Below are 21,403 nucleotides of genomic sequence, written 5' to 3' on the forward strand. Positions count from 1 at the left end.
TGGGATATATTTATGTACCGCCGGTGGCTTCCTGGCACCCACCCATGCTGTGGGTCCACAGAGAGTTGTAACTGCATGTGTCCACTTCTAAAGAACCCCAGTCAGACTGGGGCATGCAGTGTGGGCCGAAGCCCACCTGCATTAACCATGACATTACCTCAGCTGTGATGGGCAATGCAATGGGATACATTTATGTACAGCGGGTGGGTTCCAGGGAGCCACCCATGCTGTGGGTGCACACGGAATTCCCATTGCGGAGTTGTACCTGCCTGTGACTATTTATAAAAAACCGCGGTCTGACTGGGGCATGCAGACACCTTGACAGAATGAATAGTGTGTGGCACATAGGTTCCCCATTGCTATGCCCACGTGTGCAGCTCCAGGTGGAGGTGGCACAGGATTGGATTTCTCATTGCTTCTGTACAACATTGTGGACTATCGCCCCGCCCCTTTTAAAGAGGGTCGCTGCCTAGCCGTGCCAACCCTCTGCAGTGTGTGCCTGCGGTTCCTCTGGCAGACGCACTTATAAATAGACATGAGGGTGGCGTGGCATGAGGGCAGCTGAAGGCTGGGCAGGGACAATTTGGTGTGCGCTGTGGACACTGGGTCGTGCAGGGGGGGTTGGGCAGCATGTAACCCAGGAGAAGTGGCAGCAGAGTGTGATGCAGGTAGTGATTGTGCTTTGTTGGAGGTAGTGTGGTGCTTAGCTAAGGTATGCATTGCTAATGAGGGCTTTTCAGAAGTAAAAGTTGTTGGGGGGGGGGCCCACTCTTGCCGCTATTGTGGCTTAATAGTGGGACCTGTGAACTTGAGATGCAGCCCAACATGTAGCCCCTCGCCTGCCCTATCCGTTTCTGTGTCGTTCCCATCACTTTCTTGAATTGCCCAGATTTTCACAAACGAAAACCTTAGCGAGCATCAGCGATATACAAAAATGCTCGGGTCGCCCATTGACTTCAATGGGGTTCGTTACTCGAAACGAACCCTCGAGCATCGCGAAAAGTTCGTCTCGAGTAACGAGCACCCGAGCATTTTGGTGCTCGCTCATCTCTAATAATAATCACAATATCAATTTTTTTTAGTCATTTGCTCCATTTATCTGTACACAGAGAGGAGTTTAGTCTCAATACATAGAAATTGTCTTTATTTCACCACAATCACTAAGATCCTGGAAGGGATGCAGATTTCCATAAAGCCTCTTGTAACTTCAAGGTTACAGATATTTTGTCTAGAACCAAAGACAAGAAGACAAAAATTAACTTCTAGTCATAATTTCAAAAGGCGTAAAGTCTTTGATAAATCTCCCCATAGAGTATATCCTGCTTTATATAAACAGCAATTCCCTAGTATGTTGTGCTATGAATGTACAAATAGGCAGAATGCTGCTGCTTTGGATATGAATGGAAAAGTAAATAAAATAACTAAATAGTTATCACTCAAATACCAACAAATAAAGTTATAATTTGAGATCTGTGCATAATTGGCAACTATTCTCATAATTGGACTGGGCTCTTACCTTCATTCCTTGAGAAATACTACCCGGATGGACAAACAGGACGCAAGGAGTTTAAATCTTGTGAACTCATCAGGTGTAGCGTGCCCGGTTTTAGCTGTAACGGATGTGGCAAAAAGAAATCAATAAGCAATTGCAAAGCAGGAGTAAAGCATGTAAACCAGGGGTGGTTAATGAGCACTGCCATCAGTACTGATCGTGGTGCTTAAATGGTTAAACAAGGTTTAATTAGCAAGCATTTCTGATGATCAGTGTGACTGTTCTAGCCGCACAGTCACCATGATATAAATGTAAGCCATGGTGCGGGAATGACCTCTTACTGAAGACATACATATATGTAGTATTGAAGGGGATGTCCATGACCAAAAACGGGACACCCTCTTTAGCTGATCAGATATAAATAAATCTTATTAAAATATTAGCCACCTATCAATATTTGAATTGCTAGCTCCCAGAATGCACATGAGCGGTTGTGTGGGCATTACTAACTCAGTGGGATACAGTGGCTAGTAGATGCCACGTTTCCAATCTCCTACTCATCCAATGGAAAATATAAGAGGAGGAGATTGCATTTGCCATCTTTCAGCATGTGGGCTGTCATGTGGACATTACGACCTGACTGGGTTGTACTCACATACCAGCATTGGCTCCCACTCCAACTGGCACTAAACTAATTGGGTTGTGGTCCACTTTGGAGCCAGCCAGAGATCCCTGTCATTGGAAATCTTAAAGAAAATTCTCACTCCTCTCTCCCTTGCTAATTTTGTAAATTTAATGCAAATCCTGGAATTCTGAGCCATAGATTTCCATTAATTAAAATCTAATGTTATTTTTTGTTATTTGACTAGAAACTATCATCATTTGATACTTTATATGCTTTATTATGCTGATCAGAAAACTAAAAACACTTACAGAAGAGGACCAAGAAGATCTTCTCTTCTTTGGGATTCCCAACCCAAGTTAGCAGGCTGTCTCCCAAAGGTTCATGAAATCTCATCTCCATTGCACTCTCACCACCTGGGAAATGTTCAACAATCCATGAGATGGGTACAGAATATCCAGTGAACTCTGGGCATGTATTGTGAGGAAGTCCTTACCTTTCGTATATTGAAGTCGACTATTTCCTATCTTCTGGGCTGTACTTGTCCTGCAATGACATCACAATAAATCTAATTTGCTCTATTTACAATTACAACTTCTGAAATGCTATATAAATTGCATTATAATAAAATCTCTAATAGTGGAATTACAAATGTCTCCCATGTAGCGTAGATTTGTATGAAGGCCAAGGCTCTTGTAGATTGTACTGGGTTCCCTTTAGTTTTGATAGTTTTAGGGAGTGTCATGTATTGCCTTGTTACAGAGATGGTATCATTTAGATTTAATATGGTGCTGTCTTCCTGGTTCAAGACTTCACCTTTTTGCTCAAGACTGGCACCGCAATGGGGTTTATTTATTCTCACCAGCTGGAGCGGCCATAATTTCCAGCACAGATGCATAATCTGGACAGGATTTAGGCTTCACTCTGTCACAATCCACGCAGTGAATTAGGGGAAATAGGGATTAGAAGCTTACAAAAGCGTCCAAACTTACTGATTTATTGATACAAAATATGTGTAGACAAATTGCTATATGGAGGAGCATCGCACAGGTGCAATATACAGATGAACCACCACTATTTTAACTACCATATAATTAGTATTAAAATCACTATTAATAGAGATGAGCGAGTATACTCGCTAAAGGCAATTGCTCGAGTGAGCATTGCCTTTAGCGAGTACCCGCCAGCTCGAGACTGAAGGTTCGGGTGTCGGTGCGGGGGAGTGGTGAGTAGCGGCTGTCAGCACGAGGGAGCGGGGGAAAGAGAGGGAGAGAAAGATCTCCCCTCCGTTCCTCCCCGCTCTCCCCCGCAGCTCCCTGCCCGCCGCCGGCACCCGAACCTTCAGTCTAGAGCGGGCAGGTACTCACTAAAGGCAATACTCGCTCGAGCAATTGCCTTTAGCGAGTATACTCGCTCATCTCTAACTATTAATTATAAAATGAATATGTGATAGGTATGTGCGTGGCTGTTCATCAGTATTCTGCACCTTTACAATGCTCCTCCAAATAGCAATTTGGCTGTCTGCATGCTGAGGAATGTAGTGTCTCTACCAACCCTTGTACTTGTATCAGTACGTATGGATTGATGTCCTTTTTCTATTATCTATTTTTTTTAAAAACTTCATAAATTGCATTTGTATTTACTTGTTTCAAAGATGATTAAATCAAAATGGTACCATCTTCCTGTTCAGGACTTCACTTTTTTCCTTAAGGTTGGTACTGCAATGGGTTCTATATACTGCCACCATTTATATTAGTGTAGGGACCCACTACAACGCAAGGAACCGTGAAGTAGTTAGTGGGCTCATGTATCTTGGCCAACATTCAACCAATGCCTTGCATTTATTATCTATCATTCACATGCAGTGTGGCATTAAGATTCCAGGGCGAGCCCAGGGTGGCAGTACCAATGTGGTTCACTGATGGATATGCAGGGCAACCCGCCGAATTATCATGGCGTCATTAATAGGTTGCTGGTCTGCATGGTGAACTACATATATCAGAATGGTCTGGCACCCTGTATCCACTATGTGTGGGAGTGTACACCAAGCATCCACCCCCTTCATTATCAGGAGGCAGTGTGAGTGGTTGTTTTATCGGTGTCCTGCACAAGTGTTATTGGCTCCTCCATTTGGTAGTCAGCTACCAGCATGGTGAGAGGAGGATGCATCTATATGCACTCCTCAGTCAGTAAGTAACGGCCATTTTCTGTGATTGTTTTTAATTCTTGATTTCCCCTTCTGTGATGCTTTCAAAGATGATTAAATCAAAATGGTACCATCTTCCTGTTCAGGACTTCACTTTTTGCCTTAAGGTTGGTACTGCAATGGGTTCTATATACTGCCACCAATTGTAACTGATATAATCCTTAGCACAGATGCATAATCTGTACATGATATAGGCTTCACTCTGTCACAATACCTGTATGAACCATTGAATTAGGAGAACATGGGTCTAAAAGCTTGCAAAAGTGTGACTCTTTCATGGACCCACTCTAGTTCCCATCACTTCTACAATACTCCTGTAAACTAAGGATGTGTCTTACCAGGTGCCATCTGTGATTGTTACCTCCCCATTGTTCACTATAAATTGTATTTCATTTGGAAATAGCACATCTCCATCAGGAATATTGGAAGCAGCAGCAGCAAGTTTCCATGTACCAACAAGCTGATGGGAAGAAAAATACACCATAAACATAAATAATAGCATCCGGGTTCAATTAATTATATTGAATCCATTTTTTTATTCTATAAATGATCTGTAGCGCCAAGCAGGCCCTCCTACTAAAAAAGAAAGGGTAGGCGCGATTGACAATATAGTCCTGTCAACTATATTGATTCAGATTGAAAGCCAAGACACAAAAGTTTGGAGAATTAAAGTAAAAAGGATGGGGTGGAGCTCTACTCAGGATGATAAAGTCTTCCCAGAAAAACAATCGTGGACAAAAAAATTATCTTTTTGGGAGTTACCCTCAGGGGTATTGTTATTATAGGTAGGGAAACCCCAATAGATATTATTGGGGTTTCTGGGAAGATTATACCAGCTAATCACTAACAAAAAACTTTGAAACATACTAGCCGATCACTAACGAATACGTACGTGAGGGAGGTGATTTGACCTTCGTACGACATTCTTGTTCTCCATAACCACTTGCCAAAAACTGATTCCTGGTACAACTATTGGCCCCTGAGGAGCCCCTGTGTGGTTGGGGGTGAAACGCGTAGGGCACTTATTAAACACTTGTTGCGGTCAAAAAATATATCATACAAATCGACCGCCACTGGTGTGTTTTTGGCCGGGAGAGCCTGTGAATTATTCAAAATTGCCACTCTACCTGAGGGCACGCGTAAAATATACGCACTATATTAGCTTGCTAGTAATTGGACACACTAGTTGTCCGAAATCTTCAATTGAGGAATTGAGATCTCTAAGTGAGACAGTATCCACTACATATATGTGTATGTTTGTTTGTCTATTTCATACTTTTTAAGTGAATAAATAAAAGTTAAATTTTAATTTTAAGCTTATTAGTCTGCCGGTCCAAAAGAGTCAGTGGTGAATTTAGTAATTGGACCTTGACTGCCTCTGTGAAACTCACATCTTTAAAGGGAGACATACAAGCAGAAAAAAAAATGGGAGAAGGTGCTACTGTTTTTCAAAGAAGCACAAGATGTAATATTCAGCTCAACACCTCCATTTTTATTTTAGACCAGCATACATAAACGTGTTTCAGGGCTGTGGTGCTCCTTCCTCAGTACTTTGCTGGGAATATACATCTGTCTTTGGTGCAGAGCAATGAGTCACACCAACATCAGATGTGTATTCCCAGCAAAGTACTGACGAAGGGGCACCACAGCCCTGAAACACGTTTATGTATGCTGGTCTAAAAATGGAAGACAGAAAGTTAGCTTCTTCATTCCTCAATGATGACATCATTGAACTACATCATTCAACATTTCATGTTTTGTTTTACCCTTGTTATAGGTAAAAAATATTTTTATCATGTTAGATTATATTTAGGATGGAGTTTGTGATCTGTTGGACACATGGTGATCATGCGTTGTGGGAAGGTGATATCTGAGAGGTAGAAGGTGGCCGTGGGTGACAAGAGGACAGAAACAGAACACTGTGAAAACTAAAATGGCTGATAATGCGAGTTGCCAGGAAGATGTTTTTAAAACTGAGAAATTTGCATGACTGCATGTCAGAATACAGTTTAATGCAATACTATGGTTAAAGGACAAAAAAAGTAAAAATAAAAAATAAAGAATATCAAAAGCAAAAAAAAACCTTTTCTCATATTCATAATAAAAAAATGAAAACAAAAAAATCAAACATTTTTGGAATCGCTGCATCCATAGAACTACCATAGAATCAAAATATCTAAATATCTAATTATTTATCGCGAATGGTGAATATTGTCCAAAAAAATAAATATAGAACACCAGAACTGCATTATTTTGGTCACCCTGTCTCTAAGAAAGCGTGTTATAAAAAACGATCAAAAAGTCATATGTACTATGAAATGGTCCGAATAGAAATGAGCCTGCACACAGCACCATCAACTAAAAGTTATGGTGGTCAGAAGATGATGACTGAAAATTTATATATTTTTTAAATATAAATATATATATATATATATATATATATATATATATATATGTGTGTGTGTGTGTGTATATATATATATATAGAGAGAGAGAGAGAGAGAGATTTTCATTTAAATGATAAGAAAAAAAACAACTAAATAAATTTGGTATTATCATGATCATACTCACCCACAGAAAAAGTTGTGTGTGTACAATGTTAAAACAATACACGCCAAAGATGGCGAAATTACATTTTTTTTCTATTTCCCTCCACTTAGAAATTTTTTATAGTTTTCCTGTACATTATATGGTACATTGAATAGTTCCACTGAAAAATACAGCTCAGCCTGGAAAAATATAAAGTTATGATTTTTTGAAAGTTGTGAGGAGAGACCAAAAAGCTGGAAAAAATGGTTGTGTCCTTAAGAAGGTAATATATACTAATTTTGTTCCTTAACAATGTTTATAGATGCTTGTTTTTGGAGCTCTGTATGTACAGGTACCTGGGCATTGGCCATGGTTGATCTGGTTAGAAGTTTATGACATGCCAAGAGCAATGCTACATTGTAAAAATATTACCTTTTCCACATCTAGAGTATGAACTTCAGTCGGCATCTTCGAGCACAAACTTGCTGAAGAGTAAAACAAAGGAAAATTATAAAATTTGAGACATAATCATACTTGGCCATTCATAATGTACATAACGAGATGTAATAGGACACATAACAAATGATTAATATATTGCTTCTTCCGTTCCCCATGGCCGGACATAGAGAAGAGTGGGTTCTATAGCAAAATTAAAATGGGACTCATCTATTGCAGAGCAAAAGGATACTTAAGGCCCTTAGGCTACCTTCTCTTCACATCATATGGTAATATGGACGGGCACACTATACACAAAGGGAAAGTATTGTTAAACCTGATTTGGTCCACTTCCATGTCTACCTCTATGGTATTTATGCTTTTGGTTCTACCCCCGACTGGTTGCACACACTATGGTTAAACTCAGTTACAGTAAGTCCAATACTCACATGTGGGTTGGCGAATCAAAATCTTGTTGAAGTTTAGACAAGTTGCATACTTCACAAACTGGCTAATTTCACTCATGGAAGGAGTGTGGTTTGCATGACCTGTAATAGAAGGATATATAAAACACGGAAACTGGAGACATTAAATTGAAATTAGTTTTGGTGCCCATGAAAACACCTCGTGTGCTCTAGTACCTCAGATTAGAGAGAGAACAGACATTAATAACATTAATAACCAATCAAAATCCAGCTTCACTTTCTCTCTTATCTACTTTTTAAAAGGGGTATGGAGTATTGTCATAGGCAAAGATCATTTGAATCTAACTTGACACAGTAATAAAATAATTATGTATAATATGAAAAAGTAATACTGTAATCTACAGATTTATGTACACATAGGCCTATCTAATATAATACTGTCCATGTAATAATGTACAAGAATATAACTACTATAATACTGCCCTCTATGTACAAGAATAGAACAATTATAATACTGCCCCCTATGTACAAGAATGTAACTACTATAATACTGCCCTCTATGTACAAGAATAGAACAATTATAATACTGCCCCCTATGTACAAGAATATAATTACTATAAAACTGCACCCTATGTACAAAAATATAACTACAATAAAACACCCGCCATATGTGCAGCAATATAATTACAATAATAGTGTATATACTATAATCCTGTGTATAAGAATATAACTACTATAATACTGCCCTCTATGTACAAGAATATAACTACACGTTGTACTATATCTGTATAGCAGGGAGGTGACTAGTTACATACAGTTAAGAAAGAGGCGTTGTCCCTCAGGTGAAAAGAGGATACAGTTGGGACTCACGCTGTGGATGGCAGCTCTAATCCCTGATGGGGTCTCTGCAGAGATACAAAGCAAGTTTTTATGAGTATTTGAAATGTTTTAGTCCGCTGTCATCATGGTACAAGAATACTAGTAATTATTAGGAAATTATATTACCAGACTTTCAGGTAGCACAATGCACCACATAGCTGTGCTACATGCACATCAGACACACACACACAGCTCTACTACATGCACATCACACACACCGCACTGCTACATGTACATCACATACAGCTCTGCTACATACATTCTTCATCACATACAACAGGGATTACAAGCAGCACAGCACTCAGGATGAAGGACCTGTGATGACATCGTCGTGATGATCCGCCCCTGATTAGATTACAGTGACATCATCACATGTCCTTCATCCCGAATGAGTGAGTTACATGTTCCGCCCCTGATCACATGATGGTGATGTCATCACAGGTCCTTCATCCCCAGTGAGTGAGTTACATGCTCTGCCCCTAATCACATGATGATGGTGTCATCACAAGTCCTTCATTCTGAGTGAGTTACATGCTCCGCCCCTGATCACATGATATTGACGTTATTACAGGTCCTTCATTCTGAGTGATTGATTTACATGTTTCGCCCCCGATCACATGACAGTGACGGAAGTGACGTCAGACGCCAGGAGCAGCTCGCCGAGACAGAGGCACGAGTGGGGGACTGAAGGGGACATCGGAGCAGCGCAATAGCGCAGGAGCCGATACCGGCACCGAAGCAGGTGCGGGGGCAGTAACGTGAGTGGAGCAGAGAAGTAGCCGGCGCCAAGAGGCCACCAGGAGTCCAGCGCCTGCAGCAGCGGAGGGGACCGGAACGGAGCAGCAGAACAGCTGAGACAGGAGGGGAGAGTGAGCGGCCGCCGGGAGAGCGGGTGACGTCACCAGGAGGAGCGGAGGAGCCGCAGGAGCCGATAAGTATCTTCTGTGTGTGTTTGTGAGCTAAGTGTGTGTCTTCTGTGTATCTGGTGTGCCCTAGTTGTGTCTTCTGTGTGTGTGTGTATGTGTCTGGGGGTCTAAGTGTTTGTGAGGGAAAAAAAATAAAAAATTTTTTGAGCGGTTGAGCAGAGGCAGCAGCGTGTGAGCAGTTGCAGCAGCGTGTGAGCGGTTGCAGCAACGTGTGAGCGGTTGAGCGGTTGCAGCAGCGTGTGAGCGGTTGAGCGGTTGCAGCAGCGTTTGAGCGGAGGCAGCAGCATTTGAGCGGAGGCAGCAGCGTGTGAGCGGAGGCAGCAGCGTGTGAGCGGTTGCAGCAGCGCGTGAGCGGTTGCAGCAGCGTGTGAGCGTGTGAGCAGTTGAGCAGAGGCGGCAGCGTGTGAGCGGAGTGTGAACAAGTCTATCTTCACTACTTCCACAAGTAAATTGTAAATCCCCATTAGGATAAGCTCCATGCCTGGCAATGCCATCCAGTGTGCTACTTGTGCAATGTATGCGGTCCTTGATCAACTGATCGAGGGTGCATACTGTTGCGCAATATGCATGCACGTCGCACATTTAGAAGCCCAAATTCTGGATCTAAATCAGCAACTGGCAACACTGAGAGCCATTGACATCATGGAAAGGAGTTTGGTGCTCACTGAGCAGACACTCGCTGGGGTAGAGGCGGGGGCGGTTGGTAGTACAGAAGTGCAGGGGGAGCAGGCAGTCAGCTGGGTGTCAGATAGAAGGAGGCGTAGAGGGAATAGATCCATGGAGGCTGGTCCTGAACTGGCATAACCCAACATGTCTGCAACGTTGGCAGATGAGGGCGATGCCATTACAGAGCCAGCACCGCTGCAGCACGACAGGCCCTCTGAACGCCAGGGGGATGACTGCTCCAGTGAGACGGGGACGGGGAGTGCAGGGCAGGAGGCTAGACAGGTTCTAGTGGTGGGGGACTCAATTATTAGGGGGACAGAGAGGGAAATCTGCCATAAATACCGGGATCGTCGAACAGTGTGTTGTCCTCCTGGCGCTCGAGTTCGACACATCGCGGATCGGATTGACAGATTACTGGGAGGGGCTGGTGAGGATCCAGCGGTCATGGTGCACGTTGGCACCAATGAACAAGTTAGAGGTCAATGGAGGGCCCTCAAAAATGATTTCAGGGACCTAGGGTCCAAGCTCAGGGCGCGAACCTCCAGGGTAGTTTTCTCGGAAATACTACCTGTACCTAAAGCCACACTAGAAAGGCAGCAGGATCTTAGGGAGGTAAACAAGTGGCTCCGGAGTTGGTGTAAGAAGGAGGGATTTGGGTTCCTGGAGAACTGGGCTGACTTTGCTGTCGGCTACAGGCTCTACCGTAGGGACGGGCTGCATCTTAATGGGGAGGGTGCAGCTGTGCTGGGGGATAAGATGGCTAGAAGGCTGGAGGAGTGTTTAAACTAGGGACTGGGGGGAGGGCAAAAAGAGAAATAGTGGGGTAGACAGTGTAACTAGCGACCCGGGTCCAAGCAAAGGGAATGGGGGTCGAGCAGAGGGTGGGGTTAGTACAGTTAGAAGTGATAGATCAGCCATTAGTACGAATAGCAACAAAACAAATTTAAAAAGCAAAAATAACGATATCAATTGTATGACCATGAATGCACGAAGTCTGATCGGTAAAGTGGGTGAGCTTGAAGCGAGAATGACTGATGAAAATTATGATATAGTCGGAATTACGGAAACATGGCTTGATGATAAGTGCGATTGGGCGGTGAATTTGCAGGGGTACAATCTCTTCAGAAGGGACCGAAGGAACCAGAAAGGGGTAGGGGTATGTCTGTACATCAAATCGAACTTGAAGCCGAGGCTACGGGAGGATATAGGGGTAGGAGAAGAACAGGTGGAATCTCTGTGGGTAGAAATACAGGGAGGAAAAAATAATAAAATCCTGATAGGGGTCTTCTATAGACCACCAAAAGCAACAGAGGAAACTGATAATTTACTATTAAGGCAGATAGAAGAGGTGTCAAACCGCAACGAAGTAATTATCATGGGGGACTTTAATTATCCAGATATAACATGGGAAAATGAAACCTGCAAATCTCACAGGGGTGATAAATTCTTGAGAGTAATTAAAGACAATTACCTGAACCAACTGGTACAGGAACCAACAAGAGGGAGGGCCATTCTGGACCTAGTACTAACTAACAAACCGGAACGTATAAAGGGGGTGCAGATAGGAAGCCTTATCAGGGAGAGACAAAGAAACTAAACTTTAGTAAAGCAAAATTTGATCAGCTCAGAATTACTATCGGTAACATTAATTGGGACAACATCCTCAAAAATAGCGGTACAGAGGACAAATGGGAAAAGTTTAAAAGGATCCTAATCACCTCATGTGAGCAGTTCATTCAAAAATAAAAGAAACTCAACTAAAAGGAAACCAATGTGGCTCGACAAGACGGTAAGGGGGGCAATAAACGAAAAAAAGAAAGCGTTTAAACTACTAAAGCAAGAAGGCAGCGAAGAAGCGCTAAAATCAGACAGGGAAAAAAACAAAATATGCAAAGATAAGATCAAAACTAGAGATGAGCGAGCACCAAAACGCTCGGGTGCTCGTTACTCGGGACGAAATTTTCGCGATGCTCGAGGGTTCGTTTCGAGTAACGAACCCCATTGAAGTCAATGAGCGACCCAAGCATTTTTGTATATCGCCGATGCTCGCTAAGGTTTCCATTTGTGAAAATCTGGGCAATTCAAGAAAGTGATGGGAACGACACAGCAACAGATAGGGCAGGCGAGGGGCTACATATTGGGCTGCATCTCAAGTTCACAGGTCCCACTATTAAGCCACAATAGGGGCAAGAGTGGGCCCCCCCCCTCCCAACAACTTTTACTTCTGAAAAGCCCTCATTAGCAATGCATACCTTAGCTAAGCACCACATTACCTCCAACAAAGCACAATCACTGCCTGCATGACACTCTGCTGCCACTTCTCCTGGGTTACATGATGCCCATCCCCCCCTTCCCCCCCGCACGACCCAGTGTCCACAGCGCACACCAAAGTGTCCCTGCGCAGCCTTCAGCTGCCCTCATGCCACACCACCCTCATGTCTATTTATAAGTGCGTCTGCCATGAGGAGGAACCGCAGGCACACACTGCAGAGGGTTGGCACGGCTAGGCAGTGACCCTCTTTAAAAGGGGCAGGGCGATAGCCCACAATGCTGTACAGAAGCAATGAGAAATATAATCCTGTGCCACCGCCATCAGGAGCTGCACACGTGGGCATAGCAATGGGGAACCTATGTGCCACACACTATTCATTCTGTCAAGGTGTCTGCATGCCCCAGTCAGACCGCGGTTTTTATAAATAGTCACAGGCAGGTACAACTCCGCAATGGGAATTCCATGTGCACCCACAGCATGGGTGGCTCCCTGGAACCCACCGGCTGTACATAAATGTATTCCATTGCAGTGCCCTGGACAGTAGAGCTAACGTCAGATTAAATGCAGGTGGGCTTCGGCCCACACTGCATACCCCAACCTGACCGGGGTTTTTAATTCATAGACACAGGCAGGTACAACTCCCTATTGTGAAGTCCCTGTGGACCAACAGCATGGGTGGGTGCCAGGAAGCCACCGGCGGTACATAAATATATCCCATTGCATTGCCCATCACAGCTGAGGTAATGTCATGTTTAATGCAGGTGGGCTTCGGCCCACACTGCATTCCCCAGTCAGACTGGGGTTCTTTAGAAGTGGACACATGCAGTTACAACTCCGTGTGGACCGACAGCATGGGTGGCTCCCTGGAACCCACCGGCGGTACATAAATATATCCCATTGCATTGCCCATCACAGCTGAGGTAATGTCATGTTTAATGCAGGTGGGCTTCGGCCCACACTGCATGCCCCAGTCAGACGGGGGTTCTTTAGAAGTGGACACATGCAGTTACATCTCCGTGTGGACCGACAGCATGGGTGGGTGCCAGGAAGCCACCGGCGGTACATAAATATATCCCATTGCAGTGCCCAGCACAGCTGATGTAACATCAGCTTTAATGCAGGTGGGCAAAAAATTTATTGGATTACACTGTAGGCGAGGGCCCCAAAAAATTGGTGTACCAACAGTACTAATGTACGTCAGAAAAATTGCCCATGCCCAACCAAGAGGGCAGGTGAAACCCATTAATCGCTTTGGTTAATGTGGCTTAATTTTTAACTAGGCCTGGAGGCAGGCCAGTTAAAATAAAAATTGGTTCAGGTGCAAGTTTCAACACTTTAATGAGCATTGAAACGTATAAAAATTGTTTACAAAAATTATATGACTGAGCCTTGTGGGCCTAAGAAAAATTGCCCGTTCGACGTGATTACGTGAGGTTTCAGGAGGAGGAGCAGGAGGAGGAGGAGGAATATAATACACAGATTGATGAAGCTAAAAGGTCCCCGTTTTTGATGGTGATAGAGAACGATGCTTCCATCCGCGGGTGCAGCCTACGTATTGTTTAGGTATCGCTGCTGTCCGCTGGTGGAGAAGAAAAGTCTGGGGAAATCCAGGCTTTGTTCATCTTGATGAGTGTAAGCCTGTCGGCACTGTCGGTTGACTGGCGGGTACGATTATCCGTGATGATTCCCTCAGCCGCACTAAACACCCACTCTGACAAGACGCTAGCCACAGGACAAGCAAGCACCTCCAGGGCATACAGCGCGAGTTCAGGCCACGTGTCCAGCTTCGACACCCAGTAGTTGTAGGGGGCAGAGGCGTCACGGAGGACGGTCATGCGATCGGCTACGTACTCCCTCACCATCCTTTTACAGTGCTCCCGCCGACTCAGCCTTGACTGGGGAGCGGTGACACAGTCTTGCTGGGGAGTCAGAAAGCTGTCAAAGGCCTTAGAGAGTGTTCCCCTGCCTGTGCTGTACATGCTGCCTGATCTCCGCGCCTCCCCTGCTACCTGGCCCTCGGAACTGCGCCTTCGGCCACTAGCGCTGTCGGATGGGAATTTTACCATCAGTTTGTCCGCCAGGGTCCTGTGGTATAGCATCACTCTCGAACCCCTTTCCTCTTCAGGTATGAGAGTGGAAAGGTTCTCCTTATACCGTGGGTCGAGCAGTGTGTACACCCAGTAATCCGTAGTGGCCAGAATGCGTGTAACGCGAGGGTCACGAGAAAGGCATCCTAACATGAAGTCAGCCATGTGTGCCAGGGTACCTGTACGCAACACATGGCTGTCCTCACTAGGAAGATCACTTTCAGGATCCTCCTCCTCCTCCGGCCATACACGCTGAAAGGATGACAGGCAAGCAGCATGGGTACCCTCAGCAGTGGGCCAAGCTGTCTCTTCCCCCTCCTCCTCATCCTCCTCATGCTCCTCCTCCTCAACGCGCTGAGATATAGACAGGAGGGTGCTCTGACTATCCAGCGACATACTGTCTTCCCCCGCCTCTGTTTCCGAGCGCAAAGCGTCTGCCTTTATGCTTTGCAGGGAACTTCTCAAGAGGCATAGCAGAGGAATGGTGACGCTAATGATTGCAGCATCACCGCTCACCATCTGGGTAGACTCCTCAAAGTTTCCAAGGACCTGGCAGATGTCTGCCAACCAGGCCCACTCTTCTGTAAAGAATTGAGGAGGCTGACTCCCACTGCGCCGCCCATGTTGGAGTTGGTATTCCACTATAGCTCTACGCTGCTCATAGAGCCTGGCCAACATGTGGAGCGTAGAGTTCCACCGTGTGGGCACGTCGCACAGCAGTCGGTGCACTGGCAGATTAAACCGATGTTGCAGGGTGCGCAGGGTGGCAGCGTGCGTGTGGGACTTGCGGAAATGTGCGCAGAGCCGGCGCACCTTTCGCAGCAGGTCTGACAAGTGTGGGTAGCTTTTCAGAAAGCGCTGAACCACCAAATTAAAGACGTGGGCCAGGCATGGCACTGCGTGAGGCTGCCGAGCTGCAGAGCCGCCACCAGGTTACGGCCGTTGTCACACACGACCATGCCCGGTTGGAGGCTCAGCGGCGCAAGCCAGCGGTCGGTCTGCTGTGTCAGACCCTGCAGCAGTTCGTGGGCCGTGTGCCTCTTCTCTCCTAAGCTGAGTAGTTTCAGCACGGCCTGCTGACGCTTGCCCACCGCTGTGCTGCCATGCCGCGCGACACCGACTGCTGGCGACGTGCTGCTGCTGACACATCTTGATTGCGAGACAGAGGTTGTGTAGGAGGAGGAGGAGGAGGAGGGTGGTTTAGTGGAGGAAGCATACACCGTCGCAGATACCACCACCGAGCTGGGGCCCGCAATTCTGGGGGTGGGTAGGACGTGAGCGGTCCCAGGCTCTGACTCGGTCCCAGCCTCCACTAAATTCACCCAATGTGCCGCCAGGGAGATATAGTGGCCCTGGCCGCCTGTGCTTGTCCACATGTCCGTTGTTAAGTGGACCTTGGTAGTAACCGCGTTGGTGAGGGCGCGTACAATGTTGCGGGAGACGTGGTCATGCAGGGCTGGGACGGCACATCGGGAAAAGTAGTGGCGACTGGGAACTGAGTAGCGCGGGGCCGCCGCCGCCATCATACCTTTGAAAGCCTCCGTTTCCACAACCCTATACGGCAGCATCTCCAGGCTGATAAATTTGGCTATCTGCACGTTTAACGCTTGAGCGTGCGGGTGCATGGCGGCGTACCTGCGCTCCAACACTTGCGCTAGCGACAGCTGGACGGTGCGCTGAGAGACATTGGTGGATGGGGCCGAGGACAGCGGAGGTGAGGGTGTGGGTGCAGGCCAGGAGACGGTAGTGCCTGTGTCCTGAGAGGGGGGTTGGATCTCAGTGGCAGGTTGGGGCACAGGGGGAGAGGCAGCAGTGCAAACCGGAGGTGGTGAACGGCCTTCGTCCCACCTTGTGGGGTACTTGGCCATCATATGTCTGCGCATGCTGGTGGTGGTGAGGCTGGTGGTAGTGGCTCCCCGACTGATCTTGGCGCGACAAAGGTTGCACACCACTGTTCGTCGGTCGTCTGCACTCTCAGTGAAAAACTGCCAGACCTTTGAGCACCTCGGCCTCTGCAGGGTGGCATGGCACGAGGGGGCGCTTTGGGAAACAGTTGGTGAATTATTCGGTCTGGCCCTGCCTCCACCCCTGGCCACCGCACTGCCTCTTCCAACCTGCCCTGCTGCTGCCCTTGCCTCCCCCTCTGAAGACCTGTCCTCAGTAGGCATAGCAAACCAGGTGGGGTCAGTCACCTCATCGTCCTGCTGCTCTTCCTCCTAATCCTCTGTGCGCTCCTCCCTCGGACTTACTCCAATTACTACTACCTGAGTGATAGACAACTGTGTCTCATCGTCCTCCTCACCCACTGAAAGCTCTTGAGACAGTTGCCAGAAGTCCCCAGCCTCATCCCCCGGACCCCGGGAACTTTCCAAAGGTTGGGCATCGGTCACGACAAACTCCTCCAGTGGGAGAGGATTCGGAACCATTGCTGCCCATTCTGGGCAGGGGCCCGAGAACAGTTCCTGGGAGTCTGCCTGCTCCTCAGAATATGTCATTGTAATGGAGTGAGGAGGCTGGGAGGAAGGAGGAGCAGCAGCCAGAGGATTCAGAGTTGCAGCAGTGGACGGCGCAGAATTCTGGGTGGTCGATAGATTGCTGGATGCACTTTCTGCCATCCACGACAGGACCTGCTCACACTGCTCATTTTCTAATAAAGGTCTACCGCGTGGACCCATTAATTGTGAGATGAATGTGGGGACGCCAGAAACGTGCCTCTCTCCTAATCCCGCAGCAGTCGGCTGCGATACACCTGGATCAGGAGCTCGGCCTGTGCCCACACCCTGACTTGGGCCTCCGCGTCCTCGCCCGCGTCCACGTCCTCTAGGCCTACCCCTACCCCTCAGCATGCTGTATTACCAGAAGTGCAGAACAGAACGCTGTAATTAAATGTGCCACTTATTGGCCTGTGGTTGGAGGCTGACTTCGCTTACGGAACGCACAGCAGAGCCAGGAAAGTATTTTGCGCAAGTCTGCTGTAACACTTAGCTGGCTGCGTATGAATTAGGACAACTACCCCCAGCAGAGACGCAGTACAGTCAGGACGGTCACAGGCAGCCCAAATAGATTTTTTTTCCCAAATTTTTTTGGAAAAGCCCACTGCCTATATAGACTGGATATGTCTTTCACTGTCCCTGCCTCACCACCAGTACTGGCCGTGGAGTTTAAAAGGGGACTTGATGTCTTTCTGGAGAGGAAGGACATTATAGGATACAAGTCTTAGGTTAATTGTCAATCCGGATATACAGGCAGGTAGGAACTATAAGGGGTTGATCCAGGGAACAGTCTGATTGCCATTAGGGAGTCGGGAAGGAATTTTTTCCCAAAAGGGCTAAATTGGCTTCTGCCCTTGGGGTTTTTTGCCTTCCTCTGGATCAACACAGGAGGATAGACAGGCTGGACTAGATGGACATTGTCTTCATTCAGCCTTACATACTATGTTACATGTCCTTCATCTCAAGTGAGTAAGTTACATGCTCTGTCCCTGATCACATGATGGTGACGTCATCACAGGTCTTTCATCCCCAGTGAGTAAGTTACATGCCCCGCCCCTGATCACATGACTGTGGTGTCCTCACAGGTCCTTCATTCCAAGTGAGTTACGTGCTCTGCCCCAGATCACATAATATTGACATTATCACAGGTCTTTCATCCTGAGTGAATGATTTCATTTTCCGCCCCTGATCACATGATATTGACGTTATCACAAGTCCTTCATCCTGAGTGATTGATTTACATGTTCCGCCCTTGATCATATGACAGTGATGTCATCACAAGTCCTTCATCCTGAGTAAGTAAGTTACATGCTCTGTCCCTGATCACATGCCGGTGATGTCATCACAGGTCTTTCATCCCCAGTGAGTGAGTTACATGCTCCGCCCCTGATCACATGACTATGGTGCCATCACAGGTCTTTCCTTCCGAGTGAGTTACATGCTCTGCCATTGATCACATGATATTGATGTTATCACAGGACCTTCATCCTGAGTGACTGATTTACATGTTCCGCCCCTGATCACATGACAGTGATGTCATCACAGATCCTTCATCCCAAGTGAGTAAGTTACATGATCTGTCCCTGATCACATAACGGGGATGTCATCACAGGTCCTTCATCCCGAGAGAGTGAGTTACATGCTTCGCCCCTGATCACATGACGGGGACGTCATAACAGATCCTTCATCCCGAGAGAGTAAGTTACATGCTCCGCCCCTGATCACAAGACGGTGGTGTCATCACAGGTTTTTCATCCCAAGTGAGTGAGTTACATGCCCCACCCCTGATCACATGATGGTAACGTAATCACAGGTCCTTCATCCCAAGTGAGTAACATTATCTACCCCTGATCAAATGACATTGATGTAATCACAGGTCCTTCATCCTGAGTGAGCTACATGCTCTGCACCTGATCACATGACAGTGATGTCATCACAGGTCCTTCATCACTGTGCAGATTACGGGCGGAGTACATCCCCTACAAAACCCCTGCGGCCTCAGTGTCTATGAAATACTAACAAACACCTAGCCGGACAGCAGCCGTGTGCTTGCAGGACCTGTGATTACGTTATACCTTCAGAGCGGAGCATGTAACTCACTCACTTGGGATGAAGGACCTGTGATGATGCCACTGTCATCTGATCAGGGACAGAGCATGTAACTCACGGAAGGACAGGTGGTTGTTAGTACCGTATTTTGATAACTACTTTAAAACTACTATGTTTGAGACTATAACTACTATAATAGACCCCCTATGTACGAGATTCTAACTACTATAATACTGCCTCCTATGTACACGAATACAACTACTATAATACTGCAGTCTGTTGTCATCATAGCTTGATTGAGTGCTGTTCGATCAATTGTCCATTGTAAAGTTTTATACAGTGAGCTCACTATCTATAGATTTTACACAATTCCCATTGAGGTCAATAGTAGTTGTATAAATGGGTATACAGTGAGGTCCTATGACTTAAACCTCTGTTGACACCAATCTGATAAACAGTCATTTGTGCAGTATTACCTTTATATATGATATGGCCAGTACTCTCTTCCACCTCTATATTGTCCAGAGTTCTGATTGTACCTTGACTGTAATTAAAACATGAAATGAGTGTACAATTAGTTTGTAGTCATTTATAGGGTTACAGTAGTCAATGAGGCTGAGCTGCAATATCAGATATGGCCTATGGACAAGAGTAGCCAGGTCCGGCATCAGCACCCGGCAAACCCAGGCATATGCAGAGGCTCACAGAGCCAAGAGGGCACACTGTATTTTGTGAGCAGAGATGGGTCACAGAGTGGCCTGCACTACTGTGTATGGCACAGCAGACGGACACCCTGATTTTATTTTGGCATTATTAGTATTTTGGGTACTATAGAAGGGGTGTTTGTGTAAAAGTTTAGATTATGTAGGGAGGGTGATAGAAAAAAAAACAAGAAGCCAAAGATGTCTGTGTGTTCCACATAGACAAGACGTGACTGGTAAAAGTCATCATGCTAGTTTGGGCCGGGACAGTAGAAAAGGGAAAGAGGACAACTTCAGTCAGAGAGGAAACGGTCCTGTAATCACTTATATGTATATGCGTACTGCAAGGGTTCGCCGGGGTCGCAATGGCGGACGGGCCCCTACGTTGAGGGAACCCCAAAGGCAAGCAGTCCGTGGTGGTGAACCTATGGCACGTGTGCCGGAGGGGGCATGCAGAGCCCTCTCTGCTGGCATACATGTTGACGGCTACTCACCATCTTAGTGATTACCGGCCGGGGTGCTGCAGCTTCCTGGCTAGTAATAACTCAGTGGTGCTGTTAGCTGCGCTGATCCCGGGCACACACTCTGACGTCAGTGTGTGCACCCAGGCTCCTCCTCCTCTGACCTCTCCTCCTTTGTTCTGCAAGAGAGGAGAAGGGAGGAAGCGTTCCAGGCCTAAACACTGCTGTCAGTGTGCACCTGGGATCAGCACCAAGAAGAAAAGGAATGGCGCAGACTACAAGGAGGGGGTAGGTAAATCAGTTGGGGAGGCTATTACTACTAGGGCTATAGAGGGGATTTATATTACTACTGTGGCTACTGAGGTGGCTAACATTACTACTGGGGCTACTGAGGGGGTTAATATTACTACTGGGGCTACTGAGTGGGATAATATTACTACTGGGGCAACTGAGGGGTTTAATATTACTACTGGGGCTACTGAAAGGATTAATATTACATCTGGGGCACTGAGGGGTTAATATTACTGCTGGAGCTACTGTGGGGTTAATATTACTACTGGGGCTACAGAGAGGGCTAATATTTCTACTGGGGCTACTCCAGAGGTTAATATTACTACTGCAGCTTTTGTTGGTCTAATATTGCTACTGGGGGCTTAATATTACTACTGGGGCTACTGAGAGGGTTAATAGTACTACAGCAGCCACTGTTGAGATTAATATTGCTAATGAGGGGGTTATTATTATTACTGGGGCTACTGTGGGGTCACTATTACTACTGAGGACCAGTGTGGGGGGTCACTATTGTTGAGCTACTGTTGAGATTAATATTGCTAATGTGGGGCTCACTATTATTACTGAGGCCACTGTGGGGATCACTATTGTTACTGAGGTCACTGTGGGGGTCACTATTACTGCTGAGGCCACTGTGGGGGTCTTTATTACTACTAAGGCTACTGTGGGGGACTCTATTACTACTGATGCCACTGTAGGGGTCACTGTTACTACTGGGGCCACAATAGGGGGTCATTATTACTACTGGGGACGATATAGGGGTCACTATTACTACTGGTGGCCATGGAGGCTCTAGTACCCTGTTGTACCATCTCTAACTTGGATACAAGATGTGATACGGGTGGGCATGTAGGCTTCAGTACGCTGTTG

At 46.3% G+C, this 21,403-nt stretch overlaps 1 protein-coding gene across 1 annotated transcript in view; it reads right to left on the reverse strand.

Annotated features, from left to right (window-relative positions):
• Window positions 1-1,085: 1,085 nt before the first annotated feature.
• LOC136579759 (uncharacterized) overlaps window positions 1,086-21,403 on the reverse strand; it is a 77,736-nt gene continuing 57,418 nt past the window's right edge. Inside the window, exons 13-21 of the mRNA XM_066579822.1 lie at window positions 19,557-19,624; window positions 8,525-8,614; window positions 7,734-7,832; window positions 7,282-7,334; window positions 4,659-4,780; window positions 2,611-2,660; window positions 2,426-2,530; window positions 1,517-1,610; window positions 1,086-1,228 (exon numbers count right to left, since the gene is read on the reverse strand). Of these exons, the coding sequence (XP_066435919.1) occupies window positions 1,519-1,610; window positions 2,426-2,530; window positions 2,611-2,660; window positions 4,659-4,780; window positions 7,282-7,334; window positions 7,734-7,832; window positions 8,525-8,614; window positions 19,557-19,624 (679 nt within the window). The 3' untranslated portion in view covers window positions 1,086-1,228; window positions 1,517-1,518. The remainder of the gene's footprint in view (window positions 1,229-1,516; window positions 1,611-2,425; window positions 2,531-2,610; window positions 2,661-4,658; window positions 4,781-7,281; window positions 7,335-7,733; window positions 7,833-8,524; window positions 8,615-19,556; window positions 19,625-21,403) is intronic.

This window comes from Eleutherodactylus coqui, chromosome 10 (genome assembly GCF_035609145.1).
Source record: "Eleutherodactylus coqui strain aEleCoq1 chromosome 10, aEleCoq1.hap1, whole genome shotgun sequence".
Taxonomy (NCBI): Eukaryota; Metazoa; Chordata; class Amphibia; order Anura; family Eleutherodactylidae; genus Eleutherodactylus; species Eleutherodactylus coqui.